Source organism: Orbicella franksi, chromosome 11, assembly GCF_964199315.1.
Source record: "Orbicella franksi chromosome 11, jaOrbFran1.1, whole genome shotgun sequence".
Taxonomy (NCBI): Eukaryota; Metazoa; Cnidaria; class Anthozoa; order Scleractinia; family Merulinidae; genus Orbicella; species Orbicella franksi.
Window position 1 is genome coordinate 15,188,407 of NC_138155.1, and position 25,375 is coordinate 15,213,781.

The window sequence follows — 25,375 nt, forward strand, 5'->3', positions numbered from 1 at the left end:
TAACAAGCTGTTTGCAAACAGTAATGAAATATCATGCCCCAACACCCATCCACAAAAGGAAGTCTGGGAACAGGTAATAGCAACAATGACACTGCCAGGCTGGTGAATGTTACAAACTATTATGAACTCATGTCTGACAATGGTGAGTGACCATGAAACATGGTGCGGTGGAACTGAACAACCAGACTGCGAGTGACATTGTTAGTGTTAGTGGTGTGAAAGTGATTGCTAGCTGGTAGTGTCTGTGAACTTGGACCAGACCAGAAAAGAAAAGGTTCCATACTAGAAGTTGACTGAGAGTAACAAGTTTGTACTCAAAAACTGAAGAAGCTGCCTGTTCAGACCAGTCTTACAGCCAGCTTCATCACTACTTGTAAAGAGTTCCTGAATTGTGTATGTGGGAGGACTCCTTGTAACGACATATATGGGGAAGCTCTGCTCAAAAGTTTTCAGGCCTCAGATATAACTATTTAAGGGTAAGGGATTTCTGACAAGTTGAATTCAGGTGTACGAAAGAGTACAGAAATCTTTCTTTCAGGGATTTCCTTTCTTCTGGTTCTAAAATGTTGTTGATAATCTCTCATTTACTCTCCTGAGCCAGAATGAGGGGATTCTGATATATTGTTCAAAAAGATATTTTAACACTTCTTTCTAAGGGTTAAGAAAAGGGATACAGTATTAAGGAGTTGGACCTTGAGATGGAGCTTTCCCATTTAAAACTATGTAGAATACCTCCCAACCCACCTCCCTCCCCCCCCCCCCCCCCCCCTCTTTGCGTAACAAGATGTTCAAATTGTTTTCTGGAAAAAAAGCAATTAAAAAACAAAACAGTGCCAAGGGATTGTGTGATTATCAATGCGAGTTCCCATTTGAATTTTGAATTAAAATGGGCCTAATGTTATCCACAACAGTATAAAATAATAACCATACTTTGCAGCTTCATAGAGAGACTCAATCTGATAATGAAAACATAACTTTTATTTTCCCTCCTTCCTTTATACCTTGTGATATTTTTAGGGAAATTCTCAAAAAGTCCCTCTTCAAAGAAAAGAAAATATATAATATATATTTTATATTTTCCTAATAAGCAGTTTCTTCACAACACATTTTAAGATGATAAATAACCATAAAAATGACATTTTATCTCTGAGATCATTTTCAAGATTAAAAAAAGTTATTTTTATATATTATGACTTTTTTAATCTTGAAAATGATCTCAGAGATGAAAATGTCATTTTTATGGCTATTTATCATCTTAAAATGTGCTGTGAAGAAACTGGTTATTAGGAAAATATAAAATATATATTATATATATATCGATAGATCATACCTTTTCAGACTGTCTTTTTACTAAAGATTTCTTGTCAAAAGTGGTGCAATGGTTCAACAACTGTAATAACTCTTCGTTCAAACCGTCAAATCAAGAATTTTTATTTGGGATTTTTTCCAATCCTGCCAATAAAGAACTACTGAAAAAAATTTAATTACACCATGCTTTTTGCTCGCTACTTTATCTATACTAATAAGTTAAACAATAATTTTCTTCACATCACAGATTTTGTCAACAAAATCTCCTCTAAGTACAGGCTAGAAAATTTAGATTAAAATTTACATGCAATGATGCTCCAGATTTGGTCTACTCTGGTTAAGTCTTATGCTTATTATTAAATCTCTCTTTATTTTTATTTACTATAGCTTATAAATGTATTAATTTTGCAACTGTTAAAATTGTAGTTTATTGCATTGTACTGTATATAGGTTTATGTGTATCAATAAAGAATGTATTTTCACACACAAAAAAAAAAAAACACCACAATGAAGGATTTTTTATTTTTTCGAACATTGACCGGCTTGTTCTCGCTTCAATTCGCAAAGCGCTACGCTAAATTATTATTAAATAAAATCGAGAAGCGTGTACTTCAATGAGTTGATTTTTTTTTCTTTTGTATCGTACGACATCCATTCTTTTATTTTCAGCTCTGGCTTCTATCGCCGTGCGAGTCAAAAACTTCAAATGCCGGATGTATATTTTTGGCTCAAACCAAACTCCAACTGCGAGAGCGTTGACAATGGCAATCAAGATCAAGTTTCTCTACGCTCTACGATTGGCTTAAACGATGAAATCAATTAATTAGATTTTGAAACATTTAATTAGATCGATGTTAGCGTCTATAACAACTATGGCTTCAAGCGGCGAGCCAAAAAATACTCTATGCGGGTCCTCATGGTGCTGAACGGTCATGTAAAATGGGGTTGACAAGCCTTCGATTCACGACTCCTACGATTTGTGACATTTCAAAAAAAAAGCTCAGAAAAAAAAAATTACCCTCGACCCTCGACCCTCGACCCTCGACAAAAAGATAGACTCTTCAGCTAGAGTTTTCTGAAATCTGCCTGCCCCACCCCCCAAGCACTACGGTGCCTTTGATGTTTTGGCCGATTTTCGAAGTTTTTGCCAACTGGAAAAGTTGGGATCGCACTTGGCAATGTCCCCCGATGACAGATTTTGGCCGCAAAGTAAACAAATTCTAGCAAAAATTTGCCACGTTCGACCCACGCCAAAAATTGAAGGCTACTTAGAAAACACGGCAAAGTGTTATTACAATTTACGACAGCTGGCATTATTAGGAGACATTAAGACAACATATGACGTAACATTACAATCTGCGATAGGTGTATTAAAACAAAGCTTCTACAAGTAACAATCGGTATTGCCTATAACTTCCGACGGGGCATACCGTCTGCAAGCCGAAGTGTCACAACACTGCTCGCAGATGCAGTCGGCTCTCGCCTCCTCCACACATTACAGGTGTTAGCAAGACAACTTCCTTCTTGAATTGCCTTTGAGACGATAGAACTAAAAACGTCCAGCGCGGAGTAACCATGAGTTTTTCTGTGCTGTTTGTGTTGGTGTTATGAATTTCAATGATACCTCATCAATGTTATTCAGCGCTTTCGGAGGGTGAGTTCGAAAAATGTTCTCTATGCTCATCAATGTGCTTATTTTTTTATCGCGTGGCTACCAGATATACTCTCACATCCGGTATTTTTAAGGGAATTAGAATTTAAGAAAGAAAATTTTGGCATATTAAGAGTTTGTTTCTATAGAAGCGTTCCCAAGTCCCTCAAAATTCCAAATAAAAAAAAAACTGAAAGTCGTGTTCGTTTTCGTTTTTTGTTTGGCGAATGATCTTTATTCTAAAAAAAGTGAAAAAACCAGATTTGTTTTAGCTCTCCGCTTTAGATTACATTACTTTGGCGAGAGCGAAAAATGAATTTAAATGATGGTTGCTCGCATTTAATCGAGGTATCTTAACAAGAGGAAGCATTTTCATAATTATTCAGAATTCAACGGGACGTTTATCAAACAAACCGACATTTCCACAAATAGCTTTAAATGTATTCTGTCCGTTAACTTGTATTACCTAACGGTCTCTTTTTCATTAAAATCATAATTTTATATGCTACCGATTTTGGATAGTAAGTTTTTCAAGTAAGTTTTTAATAAAGAAAATTCATATAATGAGTCCCCAGAAACAAAAAACGAAATAAAATATAAACAAATTTGTCGAGCTTTGGAAAAAGACCAAGCATTCGTTTTGCACGGTTAATGTATAATAGTTTTAGTTTTAAGTATTTCAGTGTTGTAACCCGTTCTGCTGCAACTTACAGTTTTCTGTATAGAATTCCAGAAGCCCTTAACATTGTTTCACAGCATTCTGATGAGTTATGCTTTATTTCATTAATCAATAATAATGTTGTGTAGAGGGCCCCTTTCTCAAACAGTAGCCAGTAGTCCGGCGAAGATGACAAGGCAAGAACAAGCAGAATTAACGCAGGGTCGTCAGGAGCAATGAGTTAAGACACTATATGACAAGAGAAATAGCTGTCAAGAAACCTAGCTCGCTTAATACTAAAACACCTGCTCTAATGAACTGTAGAAGTCATATCAACGCCTGGAACCACCCGGACAAGTTTAAATTAAGCTAACACAGGATTAGCGGAAATTTTTCTTTCAGTTTTGGACCTTTTCGGTAAGGTTTTCTGTTTCTTTTGTTTTCTTTCAGTTTTTAGCCTGAACAATGTCAAAGTACACTAAACGTACGCAGTGGAAAACATTTTTATACAAGAAAAATTAATACTTCGGTTAGCTTTAAATTCTGGGTTAGCGTCAACCGGCTTTCGAAAAACCTGGCCCCGGAAGGTTATTTGAGGTGCCTCAAAACAGTTTCCAGCACTTACATTTTTACGGATGGTTATAACCACACTTGATGCTACAATCATGGTATCAAAAAACTGCCTAATCATTGGGGAACACGTTGTTATCATTTTCGTGACGAAATAGGTTACCATAAGAACAGTATGACCTGCTAAAAACACACTTAATTACAGCTTTAGGGGCTTATAATTCAAACACGGCACGGTGAATTTTTTTTATATTATCAAATTTTAATAAGTATAATAAGAAGCAACTTTTGGCAAAGTTTTTCGAAACGTTTTTTATACCCAATTGCATGCCACTGGAGTCGATTAAATTAAATTTTAGCACACGGACGACGGGGCGACAAATTTACTTGCCTAGGATTTTAGGCACAAAAGAATTGAAAAGAGTTATGCGTACTGCTATAACCAAATGTTGCTTCCGCTGAAAAAGAAAACATATGAACTGTTTCGTACGCCGCTTAGCACTAAAATAGCTTTTGAGCGCGACATCTTCAACTGTTATTTGATGAAAAACAAACTTTCTCGAAAACTGTAAACCCTTAATTGAAGGCTAGTTAGAAAACACGGCAAGGTGTTATTACAATTTACGACAGCTGGCATTATTAGGAGACATTAAGACAACATATGACGTAGCAACAGTATGACCTGTTAAACCACACTTAATTACAGCTTTAGGGCTTATAATTCAAAAACGGCACGGTCAAACTTTTTTAAATTATCAAACTTTAATAAGCATGATAAGACGCAACTTTTAGCAAAGTTTGAAAAAATCTGTGCATAGAGTTTAGAGCCACCTTAAAGTTTTGAAAATGTAAGGTGGCTCTAAACCCTGTGTACAGAATGTTTTTTTTTTAAGTGGTACTATGACGAAAATCGCATCTTTCCTATCTAAGCCATTTTAAAACATAAACAAGTAGTCTGTATGAGAAGAAAAATGCTGTTTACTATTTTCAAATATCTCTTTTCGTTCCAGAGATATTTAAGTTTTTAAAATATGCAGATTGGCTTAGTGATGATGTCATACACTCAACCAAATTTTGATCAAATATGATGAAGAAAGATATTTCAGCCAATTTGTATCAGAAATGTTTGATTCTTTGCAGTAAGATTCTACTTAATGTGCTCAGCAATACGAACTTAACAGTTTTGTTACCATGGTAACATACTGGGTTCCAGACCTCCCCAATATTAAAGGCTTTTCTGGCCACCTTTGGCATTCCATTTTGATATTTGCTAATGGTGCCTCATATACATGATCCAGCAAGCATATATATCTATTAGCTCGAGTTCCTCGTTTCGTTTAACGTTTTTCGAGCTGAAAATCACTAACATATTGAAATCAAGTGGGTGGGGACTGGAAAAGAGTGAGTTGCCATGGGAACAGAATTTTATATAACCGTAAACGTGTTTCCTGTAGAACTATTAGCCTACCAAGTTTCAATGATCCGTGTTGCAAATTGGCCAAGATAGCTCTATTTATATACTTGATATAATATTGGGTTGAGTGTATGACATCATCAGTCATCTCATTTGCATATTTTACACATTTTTCAAACTTAAATATCTTCGGAACTAATGCAGTATTTGCAAATGGTAAACAGCGTTTTTATTCTTTCATGGTATTCTTTGTGATACACCTAAAAAATCAAGGCGTAAAAATTTGATCATAGTACCACTTTAAATTTGCCAAAAGTTGCGTCTTATTCTGCTTATTACAATTTGATAATATAAATAAATTTCACCATGCCATTAATTATAAGCCCTTAAAGCTGTAATTAAGGGTGTTTTTAGCAGGTCATTATGTTGCTATGGTAACTCAATGTGTCACGAAAATGCTAACAACGTATTCACCACTTATTGGGCAGTTTTCTTGGTACCATGATTGTAGCATTGAGTGATAAAAGATTGGTTATAATAACCCACCAAAATCTAAGTGCTGGAAACCGTTTTGAGCCACCGTTAGCTCCAAAAATGAAAAATTTCCTTGGAAACGTAAACGAGAGCATTTCTTATTTTTCTTGTTATGAAGATTTTTAATCGGTTTTGATCGTATCGCATTTACTGCATTGTATAGTTTTCGAGTACTGCTGTGTTCTGACCTGCCGCCCTGCGCGCTCGACAAAACCGGCAAAACTCAAACAATATGTACACTGAAAAATGCAAATGCTCAATTAAACAGTGGATAAACATTGAAGTTACAAGCCTAGAGGAACATATCATTTACTTGTCGGAGGCATGACCAAAAGCCGTCGGTTTTCACAACTGTGCCCTAAATAACCTCTAATTTTTTTTTAAAAAAAAAAAGTAGTACTGAATCGAAATAAGGTTTCATTTAACCGTTACTCTCATTAGAGCAGTAATCAGCCACTGCTCTGGTCTTGCCTAAATGCGCTGCGCGAGTGGCTTAAAAAATTCGCGCCAATATACTTTGTCAACAAATTCGTAAAGTAAAAAGTAAAACCAAAAACCAATCGTGGCTCGCTCGCACGCGTTTTCCTGCGCCTTGCATGGCATCGACGACATTTTGGTTTTATGGTTTTACGACAATCAAATGGAAAATCGTTATGAATGTCTTCCTTATTATTTGCAGGTCTCTGCCGTCGTCTGAAATTCTCCACCAAGATTGATGGATATGCTCTTCAATTTCACGTCATAAAAAAATTTGATCTTTCCATTCATGTGGGACCATCAGTGCATAGTGCCTGTACTCATCGATGTATAATGGACCCCGTGTGTGTATCCGTCAACATCGGTCCACCAACTCACGAGAAGTTTATCTGCGAACTTAGCGATTCAGACCATATGAAACACCCTGAAGATCTTAAAAAGAGGGAAGGCTCTCTGTACATAGGCACTGAGGTGAAGACATTAATCTGAACATATGATATATTTTCGTGTTTTTTTTTAATTTTGACCCCAGAAACGCACGTAAATTTTAGGCATAGATGTAAAAACACTTCTGAAAAAGAATTAACAAACTGAATGGGAGTACTTTATTCTTATCAGAACCCGTGCTTCAGTAACCCATGTCTTCATGATTCAATTTGCCTGGACGGATATACGGACAAACAGTATCTCTGTGAATGCCAGTCTGGTTACACTGGGGAACAATGCGAAGAAGGTGAGGCTAACAGAACTAACGACTAATATTACTGCGTTTGCTGATTCACGCAAACTTTATGAACACTATAAATGTTTCATGAAGATAATTAGGACTTACTTTGCAAGACGCATATAACCCGAATAGTTAAAATTGATGACTTGAAATTTGTTTCAGGACTTTCAGAATCACCTTCTGTGTAAGCAGCGTGGACGAATCTGCGTTACAAAAATGTTGCTTGTTTGCTAATAGTTCTGCATCGGTTTTAACTGATATCTGAGGCTGGGTCCAGAGTTCATTGTTTATTTCCCAGTTGCCCAAGTAATTCATTATCTTTGTTCAGATATCAACGAGTGTGCCATCAAAACAGACAACTGCAGCCTCCATGCAATCTGTAAAAACACTGAGGGATCCTTCAACTGTAGCTGCAAGGATGGATTTAGTGGAGATGGCATCATTTGTACTGGTAACTATAAACTTCTTTTTGATAAATTTCTAAATACTGTCATTTGTTAAAATCATGACGAAAATGATAATGATAAAGAAGTATTTTGCGTAGAGTTGCAAATAAGACCTACTTAACTTCAGTTCACGTTACTTTTGTTTGTTTAGATATCAACGAGTGTGCCATCAAAACAGACAACTGCAGCCTCCATGCAATCTGTAAAAACACTGAAGGATCCTTCAACTGTAGCTGCAAGGACGGATTTGGCGGAGATGGCATCAATTGTGCTGGTAACTATAAATTTCGTTTCCATCTATTTGAGCACAACTGATTCATTTGTTAAATGATAACGAAATTGATAACGATAATGAAGTATTCTGTACCGAAGTAAATCGACCAGCTGGAAAATAGCAACTTAACTCTGGACTGAACCATCAATTAATTTGACCGTGAAGAGGTTATTTTTTGCTTGATCAATGAGCTGCATTGCCATTTCTTTTTTTATAGTCCAGAGAGATATATGTCGTCTAGAACAGTTTTTTCAAACAACAGGGTTCAGTGCACTTGGGTTGACGTTTCTCGTTTCAGCCTAAGCCGCGAAGGCATTTGTAATGGCGTCTGTCCATTTTGTGCCTGTTGCCCAGATTGCTGATGACGAAATTGATAACGATAAGGAAGCACATCTGTTCAGGAGTGCAAAATAACCTACGTTACCGGTGACCAAGACATACCTACATATTTTAAAACATTATTCCACGAGCGCGCGTTGGATATGAGATGGTAGATAGCCAACAAGCACGAGTGGAATAACTGTTTTGTTAAAAACGCCCCTAAAATATAGAAAAATAGACTAAAATAAAAATGAAAACGCCCCAAAAATCCACGCGTACGATTACCATATTTGTAGAGCATGGTATAATGGCTCATAGCCCATGATGGCTAAGCCAATGAAAACTCTCGAACTGCATTATTCAGTGACTCACGTTTTAATATTTTAAATTATCTGTAATGTCAACCTCAGACCGCGAATTCTTCCCCCCAATGAACAGTCGTGATGTACAAGTACCAATATGGAAAAGCAGCCTGTTCGCAGGTTAAAGTTACTCAGAGACTTGAGGATATGGTCGGTCGTAACCTTAATGGTACAGCTGATACCTGGTTGGCTCATTTTGCGAGGACTTTTATGAAGAGCTAGAAGTATCTAAATATATATTCCACTGAAAGCTAAGAATACCCACTACTTTTTTGTACAGCAAATATTTTGTCTTAACTATTGCGACAGCCTCTATTCCTAAGACAATTTTAAAAAACTTACGTCAGTTTTTCATGCGTCTGTCCTGTTATTAATCATGAATTTCGTCATAACACTGTCAGAGTAGCTGTGGATCCACGAGGCGATAGCGGAGCGGATCCGCAGCTATGAAAGATCATATATTTCAACTGCGGAGAAAGATATGAAGATATGATTGATAATCTCAGTTATATACACAACTTAAGCAGTTGTGAAATTAAAGCCTTCAGGCTTCAATTTCACAACTGCTTAACTAGTGTGTATAACTGCGATGATCAATCATATCTACAGATCTTTCTCCGCAGTTCAAATGTATGATCTTTCATATGTTCATTTGCATTCTTCATCATCTACGGGTATATTACGAACTCATGATCACAATGTGACCAGCTCCCAGTTGGCTTAAGGTGGCCGAACACAGTTTTCAAGAGCCTCTGCCTAATTCACCATTACTTTAAAGATATTTATGCTTTGGCGCCCGTTTTTTGCAAGAGTCAACGTTAACCACAGAAGGGTTTATTCTCACATTTTGGCTAAGGTGAGTGCTGTTGCCATGGCAACGGGGCTGGTTAAAAACAAGGCTTAAAAAATGGTTTTTGTTTATCTAAAAAAAATTCAGTCGTTAGATTTTTTTCATGATTTGCCCACTATGAATTGACATTAAATCCCTTCTGTCAACACTGTTCTAATAAAATTTTGACATAGGCGACTTTCGTAATTCGCCGTAAATCGTTTTCACTGCATGTTCTGTATTATTAAAAATTCCCTATGTCAAAATTCAGATTTTTTGCGATAGATCATTCGCGTGGTTTTTGAATTATTTTTTTTGCCAAATTTCTTGAAATTCTAACGACTGGATCGTTAGAAATCGGCAAGTTTCTGCAAAAGCAATCGGTCTCAATTTTTCGAGCAACTGCGCATGCGCTGCCTTTAACTGGGTTCTTTCGGTAACAAAGAAAAAGCTGAGAATTGCTGGGTTCTTTGCGTCGTTACCTTTTCTAACATAGCTTTGTAATAAAAGACTAAAGGCATCAGTACACTGCGTTCAATAATGGAGAAAAATAGCGCATATAGTGCGGGTGTTGAGTAACTGAATAAAATGATCGCTCTATTGAAGGCATGTTTTGCATCAGCAAAAGCGCGCGCGAAAACAGTGTTCGGCCACCTTAATAGCTCAGTTGGTAGAGTGCTGCACCAGCATCGCAGAGGTCATGGGTTCGAATCCCGTTCAGACCTTAATTTTTTTCAGGCTCTAATTTCACAACTGCCTAAGTTGTGTGTATAACTGTGAGGATCAATCATATCTTCATACTTTGCTCCCTTTATTACTTAGCTTTCAGTGCGATCTTTACAAATCTCGGTGCGAGTGGAAGAAATGGTCCAACAACACTTGGGAGTCACTACACAGGTCAGCATCATGACGGTCAAGTTACACTGTCTAGCGGTATTCAACAGTGGACTGTGCCGTACACTCGTGATTACAGAATAGAAGCAGTAGGAGCAGCAGGGGGGTACGATAGCTCTGAAAAGAGTGCTCAGTACCGCGGCAGAGGTGCAAGAATGAGCGGAACTTTCAGCCTCCCTAAAAGTGAAATCATTCAAATACTGGTTGGTCAAGAAGGAGGAATCAACAATAATAAGATTAGTTCTGGTGGCGGTGGTGGAACCTTTGTAGTGAGAGGAAGCAACTCGCCTTTGATAATAGCTGGAGGTGGTGGAGGTGTATCAAAGGTACGCTCAAGACATCCAGGGTGTGATGCCAGCACGAGCACAACAGGGAACCCTGGGTACAAGTCATGGTCAGGGGGGAGCAATGGACATGGAGCAAAAACCTCTGATGGTCAATATTATTCAGGTAAGAAAATATTATGTCATTAATTTTACTTAAGCAACATCAGTTTCAACAGGAATCTTATCGTTGAACTCATTAAAAGATAACGTTAAACACTTTTACTCCTTATAATCCATCTAGTCATGTATTAGGGTAAAATACCGTGGAATTCCGAAAGCACCGTCCCTTTAAAGAAGACACCAAAGGAGAAAGTCTCTGTTCTTAAGCGCAATGCAGATGGGGCAGCCTGACTGCAGGACTGACTGAACAACTTGAAGAGTTATTTGCGATTTTATTTCGCACTTAACTGAATTTTCTTGAACTATGATTACAAACCGTATTTGTCTAGCAGCAGACTCAAATGATGTACTGTAGTGTAATCAGTCGTACTGCGATATATTGCGACCATTATACTTTTGGCCTACAGTACCAACGTTTAGGGCCTTTTTTGTTGATACAGGCTGCTTTGATTATGTGGGTAGTTAGGAACATACATAAACGGAACTTTTAAATTCGTGTGTTACGCGTCCGCTTTGTCTGAAACGACGGTTACCGTACAAACGTTTTTTAACCATCCGAAAGTTACGGCTACCTGTAAGTAACAGCCCCTTTTGCCTGCTAAATTCGAAAATGGGGTCCGTTACTTTCGGAATTCTCCGGTAGTCGAAAACGTCAGCTCTGTTTCCAATATTTTATTGCTTTACATCCTCTCCAACGTTTAATATTTTGATTAATCTGAGGACAAGTATTATCATCTAACCTAACCTTTCAAAGCAAAGTCAAAATATTAACAAAGGAATGCAAGGGTAAAAATTTGTTGAGTGGGTGGGGGGGGGGGGGGGGAGGGGGAAGGAGGGGCTTTGCCCGAATCAAACTTGTTGGTCACAAAAGCAAGATGAGGATTTTTTTTGTGACGTCACGTTGCTTCGCCATACCGGGAGAGCACGAGTAATCAAAATATAGTGAAAATATTTTCGGTAAGTGGAGATCAACAATTCTAAAAGAATAATAAAAACAAACACGAGACTCCATTGGTCTTTATTTTACCATAGTTAGTTCAGATTCACTAATTCTACATTCTTTTCTACTTCTTTATTTATTGCACATTCAACTGTGAACCAATGACGTTATTTTTCAATTGTATAAAACGTTACAAAGAGATCATAACACGGTAATAGTACTCTAAAACGTATCAAAAACGTGCTTTCAAAGTATAATGCCTCATTAGATACAGGATGGAGTCTATTTTCCTTTTTTTAGGTGGCGGTGGTGGTGGCTTTTACTCCAGTGGAAGAAGTGGAATTAATTTTGGTGGTACCGAAGGAAATGGTGGAGAGGGAGGTAAGGGATTTCTCCGGGGAGGAGTGGGTGGAAGAGCCTATGGAAATGTCATGGGAGGATTTGGTGGTGGTGGTGGTGCGTATGGATTGGGAGGTGGTGGTGGAGGCGCTGGAGGGTACTCTGGTGGAAGCAGTGGAGATAATAAACGTGATTCCTGCGGGGGAGGGGGAGGATCCTATAACGCTGGAACAAATCAGGAAAATGATTGCTGCTACAAAACAGCTGGCCATGGTCAGGTCACCATTACATTACTGTAAAAAAATTTAAACTACTTATTACGACATACTGGTAATTAGACCAGATTTGGAGCGAAAGGAAAAATTCTTCATCAAACGACCTTAAATAGAGTCGAGCTTTAGTTGTCAGGCATTAGTAAGGCAGTCTAAATAGTTTGGAATTGGACTGACTTAATGTTAACGTTTTACCTCGTTTGATGTATTTTAAGTTTCGTAAATATAAATAAGATTTACATTTACATTTTTTAAATTTCAAAACATCAGATAGCTTTTCTCAACTTCTCCAAGGACAATTTACACTGTGGCTTTTAATACCGCTCTTTAATAATTGTAATTCGAGTTTTTTCCTAATGTTACGCTCCTGCTTAATAGCCGACTTTCAGCATTTTCAAAAGCCTCCCAAAATATACATGTATAGTCTGTATGAAACATACAGCAGAATACGGCATGAAGATATGAATTTATTTCCAAGCGGTAAAAACAATATTTTACGAACGAGCGTATCAAGTGAGTAAAATATTGTTTTTAACACGAGTAAAACTCGCATCTTCAAGACTCCATGTTATTTTCTTTTTATGATATAGACAAACCGACTGTTTTCGCAAAAAACCGTCAAAAAGCGGGAAAGACGTCATCAATTTGATTCTCACTAGCGAGGATATAATGCAATATGTTTGAAGAAGAGGAGTTTTATGTAGACACATTATGCTTATCATTCTTCATGGACTTAGAACAGTGTCGGAAGGCACGATGGCTTCATGGTTAGTGCGCTCGTCTTCGGATCGAGCGGTCCGGGTTCGAGCCTTGGCCGGGACACTGGGTTGTGTTCTTGGGCAAGACACTTTAATCTAACAGTGCCTCTCTCCACCCAGTTGCATAAATGGGTACCCTGCGATGGACCGGCATCCCATCCAGGGGGAAGTAGAAATACTCCTAGTCGCTTCGTGCAACAGAAACCGGGCTAAGCTCGGGCCTAATTGGCCACTTGGCTTGAATGCAGACTTTCAGCGACCAAACTTAACCCTAGTTAAGTTTGGTCGCCTGTGCTTTTAGCTAGCCTGTGCTTTTATAATTCCCTTGGTTGGGGGGAAAGGCGGGGGCTGGTCTCTTTGTACTTCTCCAAGTTTCTCCAAATGTTGCCATGCATTAAAACGTCTATTCACGTGACCTAAACAATTACCATACTAAAATGCTCCCGCATAAAATATATTTCGGCCAATGTTTAGCCATACTGACCAAGCAGGCTTGGTCAATAAAAGATTTTTATATAGCACACAGGTTTCCATATCTCGTTCAACGGCAAGGGATTTGGACGAGACGTGAAGCGTTTCACGGGTGCACAATCTTCCCACCCTACGGGAAAGACCAGCTGCCAGCATTGTATATGTGAACTTGGACGAAAACAGCTGTCCACAGTTGCGACCCTGCTCTATCGGTTCTTGTGATATTGGTGTCTCGAAACGTCTTTCACGTAGTATCAGCCTTGCAGTCTATTGTTTGTCATTATTTCTTTTGGCTGGTCAGATCTCTTGTAGATCCTACGTTGGCAGCGTTTTTCGTATGCGGTCCCTTGCAGTTTCTGGTTTCTCATTGTCTTCCGAGAAGAGCGAGTCTTGCCGAGACATTGAACAGGTACGACAAGCAGGAGGAAGAAAGATAAAGCCGTTTCTTAGAAAATGACTCAGAAAAAATACTCGAGCAGTCTCAGTGACAGTCGAGCGAGACTAAACCAAGCACAAAATTGGTCTTGGTAAGCCGAGAACCATTGCGGCTTATCTCGAATTTAACAAACCCAATGAACAAAATGTTTGCGAAATTAATTTATTTAAAAAATTCAACTTTTCTCAGTCTCAAAATAATTGTTGAAACACTGATTGATGTCAGGAATGACACATCAAAACATCACTTCTTAAAATCAGTTAAAGTAAACACATAACCTTGCTTTCCGATACGAATGTTCCAGTCCGTTTCAGGGCACAGCAGTGAGCACAGTAAAGCTCACTACAGCTCACGGCCAACTGTATCGCACCTAAAAGGTATCTCCGACACTATTTCAAACGGATTTGAGAATCACCAACCACGGAGGACACAAATTTCCACCGTCATTAACGCTCCTTTCATTCAAAACTAGAATCGAATGGCCTCCAGATTGGGGTAACCCGAAAACACTGATCCCCGGTCCGCGGACCCCCACTACGGACTGGGTCCGCGGACTACCTATGGACCGGTCCACGGACTGCCCCTACAGACCCCCTCTACGGGCCAACCCCCAAAAATATAATAAAAATTAGAAATAAATACTTCACTCATGGGTTGTCTAATAGATTACTCGTCTCGGCGAATTTTCGAGTATTACACTGTGCAAATGTAATTGACACCCTTCTTCCCCCCGCCCCCCCGAAAAAAAAGCCTATAAGCTTTATTCAGCGTAAGGAGATGCCGATGGCGAAAAGACGGAAAATTGTTACATTGCATTCGTGGCCCAATCTGACTATGGAAGATGAGTTTTTAGGTAGTTCAAGCTTGTTTGTATCCGTAACTGCGCTGAGCAAATTGTGAAGCCTGGAACGAGTTCACGAATCCACGTGAGAATGGGCTGAACAAAATGGTGGAGGGGAAAGAGCACAAATTCCGAGGCTTCCTGGAGGCTTCCTGGAGACTTTCACTGCCTTTCATATACAGTATGGCCACAGCAAAGGAAATGGCAATGTGCAATGATACAACTTGCGCCCGAGCTTGAACCCCACGAACGTTGAATTTGCAAAATGTAAAGTTTGAAATTTCAACCGACACAATCTATTAGACAACCCATAACTGAAATATTTCTTTCTTTTGTTTTTTTTGTTTTTTGTTTTTGTTTTTTCATTCTAACTTGGGGGTGGTCCGTAGAGGGGTCCGTAGGGGTAGTCCGTGGACCGGTCCATAGGTGGTCCGCGGACCGGGGGTCAGTGTTTTCGGGTTACCCCTCCAGATTGACCGCAACCCAGGGGCGGGCCCGCCCCTGCCGCAACCGCAAGTTTTCCCAGCGTATTTTTCAGCTCCTGCAATATTCAAGGCAACGTCCAAGCTTTCCGGCTCTCAGAGCTGCTCTGATGACAAAAACTGACTTGACTTTTCCAGCATTTTCTTTAAGATTTGTAGATTTCGCAGCTCAATTCTGCTTTCGCTGCAAGTTTTCATTCCATGAGAAGCGACGCTCGAGTCAAGTTTGACAGTGGCGCGATTTTCCTGGACCAATCACACTTTGCTACACATGGCAACCAATGAGATTGCTTCATTTTGTGTAGACAACAGATTACGTCAAATGGCTTTTTTCGTGTTCGCCAAAGTGGGCAAAGGCCTGTACGGGTCCGCAAATGATCCCAGGACCGCAAATGATCCCGGACCGCAAATGATCCCCAAATTGGGCCGCAAATGATCCCGGACCGGAAATGATCCCCGATAGAGACCGCAAATGATCCCGACTAAAAAATAAGGAATGGCATGGACGGTAGGATGGTGTAGATAGGGAATTGGCGTACGTGAATACCGATGTTTTTATTAAAGCCATCTTATAATTATAATGGCTTACAACTTGCCTTTTTTTTTTCATACTTTCGACTAAATTTTGTTGCTACCTACGATGTTATGAATATCTCCACTCAATCATCAAAACACGACTTGGCTTTCATTTCTTTGCAACTCTCAGTACAATTATGATCAGTGCAACATACGCTACATATCCTCCTTTGTTAGAGATTGATATTTCGGTGTTATAGTTAAATCACATTTTATGAGGGTGGTAAAGGAGAGTATAGATCACGTTTCACGGAATATCAAGTAGCCCTTTCACAATTCACGAAAACTACAACATTGGCATTTCACGCTTCACGGAAAATAAAAGAGAACGTTTTGGAAAATCACGGTTCACGGTGACTATGGCAATCACGATTCACGAGGGAAAAAATGGCTATTTCACATTTCACAGGAAATAAAAAGGGCCGATCACGGGTCACAAAAATACTCTTTACCACCCTCTTTTATCAGCCATTAACGCCACCCGTCTAAAGTTTTAAACTAAAATCTAACCATGAAGCAACTATTAAGAGTGAATGCCTATAAGAATGGACCTAAATCGCCTATCAATGGCACAAGTCGAAAAATTGGTTTCGCTTGTATTTTGTCCATAGATAGGTCCTAGTAAGAATAGAAACGGACCATAGTTAGTTTCTGCTAATACAGCTTTCTTTGGTAGAAATACGCCAAATACGATTTCGACCCGTCTGGGCTCAAAATCTACTTCCGGTTTTGCTGAATTTTCCGAATATTTGATTGCTTCGCGCTCCGCAGAACAGCTACTTGAGAATCTTTCAATAGATTTTATATTCAGTTCAGGTCTTCGTAGTATGTCTGAGCGAAAAATGAAATAAATCAAAGTTAGTTTTGGGCCCGAAAAGAGATAAAACTGACACGCAAAATTTTACAGTATGCCGCAGGAGAATTATTGCATAAAAACATCGCCATATTTTTCTATGGGCTACAACTTTAAATACCATAAAAACACTTTCTACGGGTTAAATATACACCCACCTGTTAGGATATCGAAAAATATCTCTGGGCAAATGGTTTCAAGTCGCCCGCCTTGGCCTGTGTTTCTCGTAGATTTTGCCCAAAATTCGCCGTTGGGATGTAAACAATTGCGTGACGCGGAGAGCCACTCTCGAGTAAAATATTCGTTTCCAGCAATCCGATGAAAGCAATTTTTGAAAAGTTGTGTGGATAAAATAATGGAAAATGTTTTTTTTTTTGTTTAAGTTAGTATAAATATATATGTTTTTTCATTTGCATTGGAACACCCACGACATCCCTAATAAAGAACGTTACTACAGTACTCCGAGAAATGATTTTAACACTTGTTTGTTTTATAGATTTCACTGATAACTTACAATACAGTGGCAGTTTTAGAGATATACTTAACCAGTCCTCTATGGTTTATGGCAATTGAATCATTGACTGACAAACAAGAGAAAATGACAGATAAAGTCAAGTGGAAATACCATAATTTCTATAAACTACTAACTGTGTGACGGCATCTCAGCTCTTCTAGCTGTGTAGAAAATTGTACCTACACAATATGCTCAAGCTAGAAAACCTGGAATTTCTTGAGTTGAATTGGCCGAGGAAGAAATTGCGTTTAAGTTTCAATCATACTGGGAAAAAAATCCATCTTTTCTACTTTGGTTGTTTGATCAATTACATGAAATTTGCAGATCATATCACTGGTAGACAAATCATGTAAACATTACAGTGGTCGATCTAGAATTAGGTTTACACTAAAGGAGTTTTTTTGGATTCGTAAAAGTTCCTGGATTCATCAATTTTAGAGTATTCAGATTAGTAGAGGTTTACAGTGAAAGGATATTCGGATTCTTAACCGTTTATACACGACGATAACTCCGGGAACATTCATGATGGAATGGTTAACAAGCAGTTTGTTGCCTCGACCACGAGAAACAAAATGCCTCCGAAAATAAGGCTAGGGGTAGGTTGAGACAGTCTGAAGCTTTCTTTCAACTCGCTGACCACGGTACTGTTATCCATCATGTCAGGTCCCTCCAGGTATTTATTCTGGTCTTTACTTAATATCTAGAACCGTCGAGGTTTTTCATCGTGCCATCGTCGTCATCTGCGCAGTAAAGTATAAATTGGATTTCTGAGGAGTATGGCATTACCCATTATAAAAGTGATTACCTACACCTGAAACAGCACGAGGTAATCGCCCAGCGACCGCCATCAAATGGCCATCAATATGACTACGACTCGACTACGACTGGATCATATAATCCGCCATTTTCGTTCCACCGCAAACTCAAAAGATCACAGACGAAAAAATATCCGGATTCGAGAGAAAATCGTTTACACGACAAAACTCTCCGGATTCAAAAGTTTTCGGATTCAAAGTTCCCACTTTAAATTCCGGATTCAAAAACTCCGGAGTCACGACCAAACCGGGGAGTTTTTATTTCGGATTCGTCCACTTTTGTGTAAACGGCAAAATCAATCCGGCACTAAAACGTTCCGGATTCATCACGAATCCAGAACAATTTCCTCTAGTGTAAACCTACAATCCTGGCCATAAGTTGTTGGGACACCTTCCCTTTTTGCGCGCTAAGACCCACGATTTCAACTACGTCCGTAACGTTTTAGAACAAAAGATGAATAGAAGCAAGTACAATTGACCCCCCTCCCCGCTAGCAATGTTGCATGAAAATGAAGCTATTCTGAAGACTAGATCGGATGTGGGAAAAAAGGAAAAAGGGACAATAGAAAGTGGTTAGATAGTCGTGTTGGAACCAAACGCGATTGCTAAAAAATCGCTATTATTGGAATAAGACGTGAATATCTATCTTATCGTCTCTTTAGTTCGACAATACTGTTCTAGGAGGCGAACAATTCTTGAAACGTGGCTATTCTGAAGCTATTATCAAGGATTTTTTTTTTCTTCAAGATTTTTATCAACATTGACAGGGGGGAGCGGGGTAGGCGGGCTTGCGCGGTTTTGGTCTTAAGAGAGGCTCCCTGTGAAGTCATCTGCCGTAACTGTCCCAACACTTTTGACCAGGATTGTAGTCTTAAATGAACAGCGAACATCCATCTTGTTTTGTTCGCGGAAGTCGGTCACAGAAGAGCGAACTTCAATGAAATATATATATAATTTGATTACGCAATTAACCAAAAATAGGTTGGCCGCCAAAACAGTTTTAGGGTTTAGCCTAAATCTAACCTTAAGTTTTAAGACTGAAGAAAAAAAGAAAAAAAGCATTGAGCATTTCAGTTGTTTGAAAGAGAAACATTCGCGCACAATGAACTATATGTATAGTACGTGCGTAACCTGGAAAGCAATGCGTCCAGCACAGTAATTGTTCAAATTAACAGCTTACCGAGACACTCGCACTGTCCATGCCTCTTATATATGATTTAAACTTTTAGGATTTGTTTACTTTACTTTTTCCGACTCTTAAGCAGGAGAAAAGGCACTAAATGTGCTGGTACAAATAAAAAGGTTTAACCGAAAATCGATCCGTCGTAATCAGCAAATACAAATTTAATCACTGTAGCGTTCCTTCAGATCACGTAAGGCTACAAACCAACAATATCAACTTGTCATTACGCTTAACAAATGAACTTAGAACGATTTTCTTTCTAGAACTCGTTCTTGTAATTAAAATGATCAAAGAAAGAACGACAGCCTAAAACGACATAGCAGTAACACCCGAACTCCAAGTAAATTGCTTTTAATTGGCGTTTTTAATTAACGAAATTTCCAAAGCGATGACTTTCAAAATATTAAAGTCAAAAGTGGTCCATTATGTTTTTCTTTTTTCACCCAAATGTTCTAAGACAGCCATCCGCGGTTTGTTGGAAGCGAATTATGTATTCAGGATGACCGCCAGCGTCACGCAATTGTTTACATTCTCACGGCGGTTCAGGGAAAATTTATGAGAAGCACAGGCCAAGGCGGGCGACTTAAAACCATTTGCCCAGAGATATTTTTTGATTTTCAAACAGGTGGGTGTACAGTTAACCCGTAGAAAGTATTTTTATGGCATTTAAAGTTATAGCCCATAGAAAAATATGGCGATATTTTAGTGCTATAATTCGTTTGAAACACATCGTAATATTTTGCGTTTCTGTTCGATCTCGTTTCGGGCTCAAACGAAACCTCGATTTATTTTTTTTTTCGCTCAGTCATACCATGAAGACCTGAGCTGAATGTAAAAACCATTGAAAGATTCTCAAGTAGCTGTTCTGCGGAGCGCGAAGCAATCAAATATTCGAAAAATTCAGCAAAACCGGAAGTAGATTTTGAGCCCAATCGGAAAAAAATAGTTTTTCGCAAATTTCTCCCTCAAAAGGCTGCATTAGCAGAAACTAACTATGGTCCGTTTGTTTACTAGCTAGGGCCAATTTATGGGCAAAAAATGAGCAAAATCGATTTTTCGACTTGTGCCGTTGTTTGGTCCATAGTTATGGGCACTGGCTCTTAAGGAAGACGCTGTCACCTGAGTAGACCCACAAGCTTACAACGCTTCATCACTCTGTGAAACCCCTAGTGTGTAGTACTGGAAATTTGAACAAATTTATTTTGTAATTTTTCCTTGGTCGTATTTTGGCTTTAATTCCTCGGAAATGACTACTTGAGTATTCTAAGAAGTCAAAATTCCAAGTTATAGCTATGAAGTTCAGCTCCATAACCAAGCAAGGGCAAGGCTTGCACTTCGTTTTGACGAGTTAGATGTTTGATAGATGTTTCATACTATCGCCACCGGGATTTCGAGAATGTTTACAAGAATGTGTTTATCTAAGACTTATAATTCAATAGATCGTCTTCACGTGACGTGTTTTTATCTTCATCAGGCATAAGAGGCGGTATATTTATATCTGTTTACAATTCGCGTGCTTCGTTTGGAAACAAGGGCATTTTGAATTTCAGGGTTATGGAGGTTGCGTGACAAAAGGCTACGATCGAGTTTGTTGAAAAATATATACTTGTACATGTTGTCACCTTCCTCTGATATAAATCCATGCCATTCCTTATTTTTTTTATCGGGATCATTTGCGGTCCAATATGGGGATCATTTCCGGTTCAATTTGGGGATCATTTGAGGTCCGGAATCATTTGCGGTCCTGGGATCATTTGCGGACCCGTACAGGCCCGCTTTCGAGTTATGTTGAAAGATTTTGAAATAAAAAAGCGCTTTATCCGTGGTAGTTTGTTGCGTTATTATATAAAACTAGCCGCTTTGCTGCGTGTACCCAGGCAGTCGTTATACTGAGAAGCACTAGCTATATTGCAATTGAGCTAAATGTTATACATTTGAAGTTGTATGAAATTCAATCGAATCGATGTGCTTAAGCTCTTCTGGTTTTGATTGCATTTCTTGGAATCGATTAATAGCTTATTACACGTTTGCAGGTCTTTAGGGCGTGAAAAGAGTCCAGGTCTTTATATCAGCCTATAACGTTTCAGTCTATTTTCCTCAGCCTTTGTCGTTGCTATTTGCGTTTCTCAAGCCTGCGAGACATTTTGAATTTCCGAGTTATGGCGGTGCGTGACATAGACCTACGAACGCGTTTGCCGAAAAACATATACTTATGTCGTGATTTTCAACCCAATCAGCAGTTAAAGTACTAGGAAAAGTGCTTACGTAAATGCTTGTTTGTTCAGTACAGTACAAACATTTCAGTCGCCTAGATAGCCAAAGTAGGCTCCAGATGTTTACACTATTTTCCGGCCGCAATGTTGGCGTACCGCGGAGGTACCGGTCTCTGTAAGTTTGTGCAAAATATTTCGACGAATATCTGAGCTTGGGAAAACGCACCGACTTAAAAATTAGCGAAGTGTCATCTTTATTAATCTCCCATAACATCCCAATTTCTTGATTTAATCCACTAAATGGTTGTCGAATAAATTTTTTATTGCGTCAGGATTGCGTGACAGTGCAAGCCAAGAATTGTTTTGCTTGGGTCAACATACATGTACATTAGTTTCTTTCAGCTTAAATGTACAATAATTCGCTTCATGAGTTTCACTCTTGTAAAGACACGTAACTCTGTTACAAGAAAATAACGAGAAAATATCGTTTAGTTCGAGACTTTATCTTTATTATACTTAACGAAGGTGTGCTCGGACAGATATATTCGTAAACAAATTTTCTAACCTTTCTGCTCTTGGTGCTCAGACGTTCTTGAGTTTGTGCTGGGATTCTACTTAGTTCACCATCATACGATGACGCTTCTGAAGATGCTTTTTATCAAGTTGAAGAGTTGATAGCTACGGTTGACGGCTCCTTTGGTATAACATGATTCTTGATAAATTCACTCAAAATGTTCGCTCGTAAATTGATCTCTCGTAAGGCTTGTAGACCGACCCGTTCCGAAAACGCTTAATGTCCTTTAGTGTTGGTCTATCTCGAACGGTGTGTTCGTTTGTATATGATTTCATCGCCCCAGAAATCATGGAATCCGTGCTAACTTTTCACGACGACAACTTCTGTAAATTCCATGTGCTGTACGCATGCACAGGTGACGCATGCGCTTTAGAGACCAAACGGCGATTTGTCACTGAACGAGGAAAAAACAAAAAAAAGAGAAGCCGAAATTTAAACCAAGGCCTCACTGCCTGGGTAAAAAATAGATTCCATGTTGCCGTGCGTCTGTTCAGTAATAGATCACAGAAGACGTCAAAATGTGGTAAGAACATTAGTGACACACTCGGCTATCGCCTCGTGTGTCACTTATTTGTTCTTACCACATTTTGAAGTCATCTGTGATCTATTACTGAACAGACGCACGGCAACATGGAATCTATTTGTTAATTAGATCACGACGTGTTCACACTTAGATGTAACTGACGGTGTAATCGGCTTGTAAAAATTTACTGTTTAATTTCAAGCAAAGAAACTACAAATAAAACCCTCAACAGTTTTAATACCTCCTAAAATAAATTATATAATAAGTCTGATATCGCATAATGTATATAGAAATGTAACGGCTACACACTGAAAAACGAAATAAATTAATAAAGATGTATTTTCAGTATAATCATAACAATTACAATTTCCTCAAATGTGATTGGTGCATAAACTGCTGTATTTTGCTCAAATTAATCTGCAAAGTTGTAATCGGACAGTGTAATCGGACAGTTGGCTGTAATCGGATACCTGTAATCGGACAGTTACATGACCCAATCATTTTACGTCCTCTCCACTAAATCCACCAATCACAACATTGATTACAGTCACAAAAGTAACCACTGACTGAGACTGACTTTGTGAAATTGTGGAGGTTTAGTCTCTGGTGACTGTTTTGAAAGAGACTTGACAGCAATTTTGCGAGCTGTTCTCCATATTTTATAATTATTATATTTAAAAAACCAATAAAAAGCTCTTTATCAAATGAAACTTTTACTTTTGTGGGAAATTGTAATTGTTATGATTAATTGGCAACAGGACATCGTGTCGTCCAATTCAGTCTGTAATCATACTCGTGATTAACAAATCGGACTCCCGCTTCGCGGTCGTCCGATTTTGTTAATCACTCGTATGATTACAGACCGAACTGGACTCCACTCAGTCCTATTACCATTATTAATTATCAAACATAAATTAAAAGTTTAGATGGAATGTATGCCGTCAGCTTTCAAACATGTGCCCTAGGTTTATTGTTTTCTATGGAGCGGACTCTTTTTTAAAGGTGTTTGCAGCTTTTCTATAATGTAAATATGGAAACAATTTCTTCACTCAACAACACACAGGTTTTAACCATTCACAGCGCTGTGACAGGGTTATTAAAAGAAGTTTCGTGCTAGGACTCAATACTTAATTTAACCAAGGCACACTTTCGAAAATTCACAGTATACCTAATAACAACTGAAAAAATAAAAAATAAATACAGGGAAAATATGTGTAAGAAAATCATTAAGTGTGTATCTACCACATAAATGAAACTAATCTTAAAATCTTAAATCTAAAAAGGAACTAAAACTGTTTAACCATGGAAAGATTTTAAAAACAGCAACAACGTCAATAAGCAGTTCCCTCAATCAATCAATGAATTTTAAAATTACAACTGAATTTTCCTGGACAAGAAAAGAATGAGGCAGTTCGAAATCTTTTTTTGCAAACAATTGCTTTTTCCCAGTTTAGTATTGTACATTACAACAAGATGTTTCGCTATAACCTGTTACGCCTAAAGATATTCTTCGCAGTGTTTGTTAAGTAATTTAACTACACGCAAAATTCTGTTATCTCATGTCAAGTCTTGGCTACTGGTTGACCACTTCAGGTGGTATTGGTATCTCTCATTCCAAGGTTAAACAAAAACGATATCCCTTTTTACCCTTCACTAGGAAAGAGTATTGAAGTAAAACAATCTACATAGTTTAAAAAATGTATTGGGGAAAATGTTAGCAATAAAAAATGACAAAACAGAAAAGTCATGTTCGTGAGCTATCATTTGTATGTTCACACGCAAAGATTTCAACAACAAACCGAAGAGACAGAATCAAGTTATTTAGCAAATTTCCTCAACCAAGAGCTGTGCTTTGTAATGTCGCTGTGAGGCCTACATTAACGACCACCCTTTCTTGGAGAAAATGAAAATACTACGATTCTCCAACTCAATGAAATTCAACTTTTTTGTCATTCAGGAATCTGCAAGAACATAAAACACGGGACAAAAAATGTTAACAAGGTCAAAAGAGCCAACAAATAATCTTGAGCCAACGAAAGCTGATAACCGAGTGAAATCTTTATCCTAGACAATCAAAATAGTTGTGTACCCTCCTTAATACCTTCACATGGTACATTGCAGTTGAGTAGCTGTTGGAAGATCAAGACAATTCGAATAATCGTTTTGCATTATTCTATCATTTCCTGCTTAGTATGTATCAATTGTAAACATATAATGAGCTGAAGGTCCACGTAACTAAAAATAATGCTGGGCTGGTTCAAAATTAACACGCAACGTGCAAAAGTTAACAACCATCACCTTTACAAACACCAAATCAAGACTTGCACCAATGTGACTTACTTGATATGGTGTTGTCAATGTATCTTTCAGGGGGGTACTCTGGGGCATCATTGGCAACTGTCACTTGATAGTAGGAGTATGGTGCCCGCCGTGCTCTAAAACAGAGAAAGAAACGTACAAGTTAACGATCGAATCTTCTGAATGGCAGCCGCCGGATCTTGACAATGCATTGCTTGAGATTGGCTTACATGGTAAATATGAAACCAAGGTGCAGTTTGCACAAGTAGTCGCTGTGATCCTTAAAAAAAGGTGTCTGAGAGAAAACCGCCAAATATCAAAGCAAACCCATAGAGTTTTATTCATATATTCCAACAAAAATGTACCCCAGTTCTCT

At 38.5% G+C, this 25,375-nt stretch overlaps 3 protein-coding genes across 5 annotated transcripts in view; 2 read left to right on the top strand and 1 right to left on the bottom strand.

Annotated features, from left to right (window-relative positions):
• Nucleotides 1-6,795: 6,795 nt before the first annotated feature.
• Nucleotides 6,796-8,232, top strand: LOC145503187 (venom prothrombin activator pseutarin-C catalytic subunit-like). Its single transcript, XM_081482646.1, has 4 exons — nucleotides 6,796-7,083; nucleotides 7,231-7,345; nucleotides 7,668-7,790; nucleotides 7,937-8,232. The coding sequence occupies exons 1-4, from the start codon at nucleotides 6,946-6,948 to the stop codon at nucleotides 8,098-8,100; spliced, it is 540 nt and encodes a 179-aa protein (XP_081338772.1). The 5' UTR covers nucleotides 6,796-6,945; the 3' UTR covers nucleotides 8,101-8,232.
• Nucleotides 8,233-8,823: 591 nt separating this feature from the next.
• Nucleotides 8,824-12,592, top strand: LOC145502140 (uncharacterized). The gene is made up of 3 exons (XM_081481414.1): nucleotides 8,824-8,911; nucleotides 10,334-10,915; nucleotides 12,152-12,592. Exons 1-3 carry the CDS (start codon nucleotides 8,824-8,826, stop codon nucleotides 12,487-12,489), a joined length of 1,008 nt encoding a protein of 335 aa, XP_081337540.1. The 3' UTR covers nucleotides 12,490-12,592.
• A 10,275-nt stretch (nucleotides 12,593-22,867) lies between these two features.
• The window catches only part of LOC145460654 (sugar phosphate exchanger 3-like), a 40,899-nt gene continuing 38,391 nt past the window's right edge, over nucleotides 22,868-25,375 (bottom strand). For all 3 annotated transcript variants that reach the window (XM_081445537.1, XM_081445536.1, XM_081445534.1), the window contains 2 exons: nucleotides 25,042-25,136; nucleotides 22,868-24,662 (listed from right to left, as the gene is read on the bottom strand). In XM_081445537.1, the coding sequence (XP_081301663.1) occupies nucleotides 24,655-24,662; nucleotides 25,042-25,136 (103 nt within the window). In that variant the 3' untranslated portion in view covers nucleotides 22,868-24,654. The remainder of the gene's footprint in view (nucleotides 24,663-25,041; nucleotides 25,137-25,375) is intronic.